The following is a 7,825-nucleotide window of genomic DNA, read 5'->3' as shown; positions in this document are numbered from 1 at the left end:
GGAAAAAGAAATGCTGTAACGAGATTTAAAAGACAGCAAGTCATGATCCCAGGCTTCTTGAGAAATCCTGGATGGGTGGGTGGGTGTGGGTGAGTGTGTGTGTGTGTATGGTGTGGGTGTGGGCGTGTGTTTGTAAGTAGGAACCTTCATAGAAAGTGGCACATTAAAAACAATACTGATCCTGAAAACAGAAGAGAGGTTAAAATAACTCTAAATTAAAAGACCTTCTGTTGAACTTTTAAGTATACATTTATGCAACTTACCAGACAAGTGGCTAGAATTGGGTCTTGCTCAGTGCCATGCACATAGATGCAACCTGTGTAGACCCACAAATGCATGGTAAATTAAACAATGCTAGTAAAGAGGTGGAAAGGGCTGGGGTATGGCTCAGTGGTCGATCACTTGCCTAGCATGTGTGAGGCCCTGGGTTCAATTCCCAGGACCACATCAAAAAAGAAAAGGAAAAATAAAAACAGATGGTAAAACTTACCAATTTGCTCCAGTTGTGCAGGGATAGCTCAACTAATTGTTATAATATTATTATGTTCTTTCATCCACTTTTCTCATAATTGCTTCCAGAAATAAAACACAAAAAGCAAATTTTTTTAAAAACAGAATGTGCTCTCATTTGGGGTATTAGTGACTGGGTTTCTGTTAGAATGGTTTCACCTTTTAATATTTGTCCCTGGATTTTTTAATTCTTTTCCTTTTTTGCAAATTTTGACTTGTCCTTTTAAACTATTTTTCCTTTTTCCTGGCCAACTAAGGTGGAACTAAATCTACTTGACACTTTGAGCAGTAACTATCATGGGCACCTTTAGAACTTCCCAAAATCTTTTACTCAAATGTCAGTCATTATTTCAACAAATATTTCTCTTAGAAGGAAAGCAATTATTTCTAGGTAATATGAGTAAACGGTATACTTCAGGGGATGTGACCTGACACAAATACTAAGTTTAAACTTTTGTGCTAAGAAAATAAAAGTTTTTAAGGAGTTCATGCCAAATCAAAGCCAGTTAGTCTTAAATAAAAGTCAGTTAGTCTTAGGCTCTATTGCTATCCAATTGAATTAATAAACTATGTGAAGACATATTTTATAAGTTAATATATCTAAACTTTTAGAGTCGGCTTCTTTTTATGCCTTTAACTAACTCATATATTTCTGAATATACCCGGGCAAGTCACTTGATGGTTTTCATTATGGAAAGCAGGTAATAATTGTATTTGTTTAATTATGCTGATGGTTAATATTATGTGTCACTTTGGCTAGGCCATGGAAACCTAAATGTTTAGTGAGTGATCTAAATGTTGCTGTAACGGTATTTTTTAAATGTGATTAAAACTTATATCAGCATTCTGTGAGTAAAGCAGATTACCCTCAATAATTTGGGTAGACTTTATCCAGCAGAAGGATTTAAGAGAAAAGACTGGGTTTGCAAGAAGAAAAAATTCTACCTTCAGATTGTAACATTGACTCCTGCTGAAATCTTCCAGGTTGCCTACTTGCCCTGCAGATTTTGAACTTTCTCTCTCCCTGTCTTCCTCTCTTCCCCCTGTCCCAAAACTTTGCTTTTTTTTTTTTTTTTTTTTTTTTTTCCTTTTTTTGGCAGTGCTGGGGATTGAACCCAGGGCCTTGTGCTTGCAAAGCAAGCACTCTACTGACTGAGCTATATACCCAGCCCCCAAAACTTTGCTTCTAATTCTCTGGAGAACTTCAATACAAGTACCTTTTTCTCAATGGCCTTAAAGATAGGAATGTGGTGAAGTTTAGGAATATAGGAAGGCCATTGTTCACTTATCACTCTAGGGAGAGAGACTTTTCTTGAGGATCATATGATTTCCTCTCTCCTTCCTCAACACATCTGCCTTAAATAAGTAACAACAAAAGTGAGACAGCAAAACATAAGAAAACTCAGAATCATCAAATTAATCAACTCAGTAACTCTATTAAATTCTAGATCTCTTTTAAGGTCCAAAGAATATTCTTCAATATACAGTTAGTAAGGTATATCTATAGACAAGAACTATTTATCTTACTTGTTTAAAATAAATGTCCCAGCTGACAACATACACCATCCATTCCACACCTCCTCTAATGATTCAATCTCTTCTTATACCCTGATACAGAAGCCTAAGATATAAAATTGTAGAGCACAAAATTCTGCAAAGGGTGAATTTCAGGCTTGAAACCTTTGTGATTTTTATCCATCTGACATAAGATTATAAAGCAATCATTGCATGACTATAATTGAACTTGCCATCAAAGAATACTCAGGAGTATTATTAAAAGTTTCCCCTATCGTACACTTCCTGCTATTTGTCTTACTCATTTAGTAATTTGATAAGTGGACAATAAAGCCAGCAGCCTCTAAACGTGGAAGAGCTCCAAATCCTTGGCAATTAGCATGACATCAGTTTGTGTAGCCACTGTTTTAACCTCTGTTGAACACAGCAGGAATTCAAAGTCCAGGAACAGTGAAACGTCAGCTTTGAACCCTAGGTGAGTGCCAATCCACAGATACCCAGATTGCCCGATATACCGTCTAGAACTAACTTAGTTTCCAGAAAGATCTCATTGAAACTTCTTCATTCATCTTGTCTACTGCTTGAGCAAATACTTAAAGTAAAAAATAATCTTACCAGAAGAATGAAAAATTATACTCCATGATATGTGATATATCAAAGTGCATTCTACTGTCATGTATAACTAATTAAAACAAATTTTTAAAAATAATCTCCACACTTTACAGATTGTCTACGTGAGGCAATCTCTATAAATGAGGAAAAAGTATCACAATGTTTGTACTTAGTTGGTTTTTAAGTCTCTCTAAAACTGCTAACTATTTAAAGTCAAAATAATAATAATGTGTTGTGGAATTTGTAACATGCAGAAGTAAAATATAGGAAAATAATAACAAAAAAACTGGAGAAGGAGGGGCTGGGGTTGTGGCTCAGTGGTAGAGCACTTGCCTACCATGTGTGAGGCACTGGGTTCAACCCTCAGTACCACATAGAAATAAATAAGTAAAATAAGGGTCCATCAACAACTTAAAAAAATACTTTTTAAATTTATTTTTATTATAAACAAATGAGATACATCTTGTTTCTCTGTATATGAAGCCGACAACTTAAAAAAATACTTTTTAAATTTATTTTTATTATAAACAAATGAGATACATCTTGTTTCTCTGTATATGAAGTAGAGGCATACCATTTGTGTAATCATACGTTTACATAGTGTAATGGTGTTTGATTCATTCTGTTATTTTTCCTCCCCCCCACCCCTCCCACTCCTCTCTTCCCTCTATACAGTCCCTCCTTCCTCCATTCTTGCCTCCCTCCAATCCCTCATTATGTGTCATCATCCGCTTATCAGCAAGATCATTCGTCCTTTGGTTTTTTTGTTTTTTGTTTTTTTTGTGGTGCTGGGGATTTGAACCCATGACCTTGGGCTTGCGAGGCAATCACTCTACCAACTGAGCTATATCCCCAGCCCATCCTTTGGTTTTTTGAGATTGGCTTATCTCACTTAACATGATATTCTCCAATTTCATCCATTTGCCTGCAAATGCCATAATTTTATTATTATTTATGGCTGAGTAATATTCCATTGTATATACATATATATATATATATATACCACAGTTTCTTTATCCATTCATCATGTGAAGGGCATCTAGGTTGGTTCCACAATCTGGCTATTCTGAATTGAGCAGCTATGAACATTGATGTGGCTGCATCCCTGTAGTATGCTGATTTTAAGTCCGTTGGGTATAAGTCAAGAAGTGAGATAGCTGGGTCAAATGGTCGTTCCATTCCAAGTTTTCTAAGGAATCTCCACACTGCTTTCCAGAGTGGCTGCACTAATTTGCAACCCCACCAGCAATGTATGAGTGTACCTTTTTCCCCACATCCTCGCCAACACCCGTTGTTGCTTGTATTCTTGATAATCACCATTCAAATTAGGGTGAGATGGAATCTTAGGGTAGTTTGATTTGCATTTCTCTTATTACTAGAGATGTTGAACATTTTTTTCATGTATCTGTTGATTGCTTGTAGATCTTCTTCTGTGAAGTGTCTGTTCATTTCCTTAGCCCATTTGTTGATTGGGTTATTGTATTCTTGGTGTAGAGTTTTTTTGAATTCTTTATATATACTGGAAATTAGTGCTCTATCTGAAGGATGAGTGGCAAAGATTTTCTCCACTCTTCACATTGCTGATAATTTCCTTTGCTGAGAGAAAGCTTTTTAGTTTGAATCTATCCCAGTTATTGAGTCTTGCTTTTATTTCTTGTGCTATGGGAGTCCTATTAAGGAAATCTGATCCTAAGCCAACTTGTTGAAGATTTGGACCTACTTTTTCTTCTGCAAGGTGCAGGGTCTCTGGTCTGATAACAAGGTCCTTGATCCATTTTGAGTTGAGTTTTGTGCAGGGTGAGAGATAGGGGTTTAATTTCATTCTGTTGCATATGGCTTTCCAGTTTTCCCAGCTCCATATGTTGAAGAGGCTATCTTTTCTCCATTGTATGTTTTTGGCACCTTTGTCTAGTATGAGAAAATTGTATTTATTTGGGTTTGTGTCCATGTCCTCTATTCTGTACCATTGATCTACCTGTCTATTTTGGTTCCAATACCATGCCATTTTTGTTACTATTGCTTTGTAGTATAGTTGAAGTTCTGTTATTGCGATACCCCCCACTTCACTCTTCCTGCTAAGGATTGCTTTAGCTATTCTGGGTTTCTTATTCTTCCAGGTGAATTTCATAATTGCTTGCTCTATTTCTGTAAGGTATGTCATTGGGATTTTAATTGGAATTGCATTGAATCTGTATAGCACTTTTGGTAGTATGGCCTTTTTGACAATCTTAATTCTGCCTATCCAAGAACATGGGAGATCTTTCCATCTTCTAAGATTTTCTTTAATTTTTTCTTTAGTGTTCTATAGTTCTCATTGTAGAGGTCTTTCACATCTTTTGTTAGGTGATTCCCAAGTATTTTATTTTTTTCAAGGCATTGTGAATGGGGTAGTTTTCCTAACTTCTCTTTCTGAAGATTCATCACTTATGTATAAAATGCATTAGATTTATGAGCATTGATCTTATATCCTACTACTTTACTGAATTCACTTATGAGTTTTAAAAGTTTTCTGGTGGAAGTTCCTGGTTCCTCTAAATATATAATCATGTCATCAGCAAATAGGTATAGTTTGAGTTCTTCTTTTCCTATTCATATGCCTTTAATTTCTTTGGTCTGTCTAATTGCTCTACTAGAGTTTCAAGGACAATGTTGAATAGAAGTGGTGAAAGAGGGCATCCCTGCCTTGTTCCAGTTTTTAGGAACTTGTTGAATAGAAGTGGTGAAAGAGGACATCCATGCTTTGTTCCAGTTTTTAGGAACTGAAAGTTCCAACTTTCAGTTTTTCACCATTTAGAATGATATTGGCCATGGACTTAGCATAGATGGCCTTTACAATGTTAAGGAATGTTCCCACTATCCCTATTTTTTCTAGTGTTTTGAGCATGAAGGGATGCTGTATTAAAATTCGGAATGAACAAGGAAATATCACAACAGACAGAAGTGAAATACAAAACATAATTAGAAACTATTTTGAAAATCTATACTCCAACAAAACAGAAAATCTCGAAGATATCAACAGGTTTCTAGAGACATATGAATTACCTAAACTGAACCAGGAGAACATACACAATTTAAATAGATTAATTTCAAGTAATGAATAGAAGAAGTCATCAAAAGCCTACTAACAAAGAAAAGTCTGGGACCAGATGGGTTCTCAGCCGAGTTCTACGAAACCTTTAAAGAAGAGCTCAGTCCAATACTTCTCAAAGTATTCCATGAAATAGAAGAAGAGAGAACCCTCTCAAACTCATTCTATGAAGCCAATATCATCCTGATACCTAAACCAGACAGAGACACATCAAGAAAAAAAAAATTTCAGACCAATATCCTTAATGAACATCGACGCAAGTATTCGATTTGCCAAAATTCTTAACAAAATTTTGGCAAATCGAATACAAAAATATAGTAAAAAGATAGTGCACCACAATCAAGTGGGTTTTATCCCAGGGATGCAAGGTTGGTTCAACATCCGGAAATCAATAAATATCATTCACCATATCAACAGACTTAAAGTCAAGAATCACATGATTATTTCAATAGATGCAGAAAAAGCATTTGATAAAAAATATTTTTTAAAAAAACTGGGAGAAGGAAAACAGACCTTTGAAAGTTTCTTATACAGATAATGGTATAATACGTTTTGAGGGTATACTTTATTAGAGATGTACATTTTAAATCCCAGAGAGTAACAGCTAAAATAAAGTGGTATCATTATAAAGACGAATGGTGGGAATAAAATAAAAACAAAACACTTTGTATGAAAAGAAAAAGAATACAAAAGAAAACAGAAGACAAACATCAAGTGATCAATTTAATTCCAATTGTATCAATAATCACATTACGGCTCCTGGAGCTGTTTGTGTGCTCGTTCAGTAGGAACCTGGTACCTCTTTTGTGAAGCGGCAGCTGAGGAGGCTCTGGCGCTAGCCATGGCCGACAAAAAGCCCAGGGAAGGAGTCAAGACTGAGAACAACGATTATATTAACTTGAAGGTGGCGGGACAGGATGGTTCTGTGGTGCAGTTTAAGATTAAGAGGCATACGCAACTTAGTAAACTAATGAAAGCCTATTGTGAACGACAAGGTTTGTCGATGAGGCCGATCAGATTCCCATTTGATGGGCAGTCAATTAATGAAACAGACACACCTGCACAGTTGGAAATAGAGGATGAAGATACAATTGATGTGTTCCAGCAGCAGATAGGAGGTGTCTACTAAAAGGGAACCTGCTACTTTACTTCAGCACTCTGTTCCTACAGACCAAGAATATATTCTTAATTAGAAACTGCAATTTGGTTCCACCACATCCTGACTACTACAGTATAGTTTTCTCTACTCTTTCATTTTCCCCTTCCCCATTCCTTTATTGTACATAAAGTAACTGGTGTATGTGCACAAGCATATTGCATTTTTTTTAACTAAATGGCCTATGATATGTTTTGATTGACATCAAATGGAGATGGGATGGGGAAAAATACTGGTTCTGTCAAATTATCCCCTTTCTCCATTAGTGGCATGCTCATTCAGCTCTTATCTTTATATTCCAGTAAGTTATTTTGCCCTCACTGTTGTAACAAAAAAAAAAAAAAAACCTGAACAACATAAAAATCCTTGCATATCTTGTTCGATTGGAGAATTTTAATGTTTTTCATTTATCATTGTAAAACCAAGGACAATTTTATAACTTTTTTGTACATAGCTGTTACATGTAGGGCAATCTGTCTTTAAGTAGGGGTAAATTACTCTTAAAAAAAAAAAAAAAAGATTCCTAGATAGTTTTCCCTTCAAGTCAAGCATCTTGTTGTTTAAATAAACTTCTTGTTTAAAATGAAAAAAAATAATAATAATAATCACATTACATGCAAAAGGTATAATTCATATACAGAATAAATTAAGTCTTTTAACTCAAAATTTTAAAAAGACAACTAACACAAAATTGGGCAAGGACTGGGGAATATAACTTAGTGATAAAGCACGTGTGAGGCCATAAGTTCAATCCTCAGCATCAAAAAAGAAAATTGGAGGCCTGGGGAGATAGCTCAGTTGGTAGAATGCTTGCCTTGCAAGCACAAGGCCCTGGGTTCAAACCCCAGCACCGCAAAAAAAAAAAAGAAAGAAAGAAAGAAAGAAAATTGGGCAAAGAATTGGAATAGAGATTTTTCCAAAGCAGATGTACAAATGGTCAATAA

The 7,825-nt window shown here is 35.5% G+C and overlaps 1 protein-coding gene across 1 annotated transcript; it reads left to right on the top strand.

Annotated features, from left to right (window-relative positions):
* The first annotated feature begins 6,566 nt into the window (after positions 1 to 6,566).
* LOC124977465 (small ubiquitin-related modifier 2-like) lies at positions 6,567 to 6,854 on the top strand. The gene is made up of 2 exons (XM_047541024.1): positions 6,567 to 6,720; positions 6,778 to 6,854. Exons 1-2 carry the CDS (start codon positions 6,567 to 6,569, stop codon positions 6,852 to 6,854), a joined length of 231 nt encoding a protein of 76 aa, XP_047396980.1.
* The last annotated feature ends 971 nt before the right edge of the window (positions 6,855 to 7,825 follow it).

This window comes from Sciurus carolinensis, chromosome 2, assembly GCF_902686445.1.
Source record: "Sciurus carolinensis chromosome 2, mSciCar1.2, whole genome shotgun sequence".
Taxonomy (NCBI): Eukaryota; Metazoa; Chordata; class Mammalia; order Rodentia; family Sciuridae; genus Sciurus; species Sciurus carolinensis.
This window is presented reverse-complemented; position numbering and strand designations above follow the sequence as displayed.

Bases quoted from the DNA above. Each gene is read 5' to 3' on its own strand.
- LOC124977465 (XM_047541024.1), top strand. From the start codon at position 6,567: ATGGCCGACAAAAAGCCCAGGGAAGGAGTCAAGACTGAGAACAACGAT. The intron at 6,721-6,777 runs GTTTGTCGATGA...TTAATGAAACAG, and splicing joins AGCCTATTGTGAACGACAAG to ACACACCTGCACAGTTGGAA.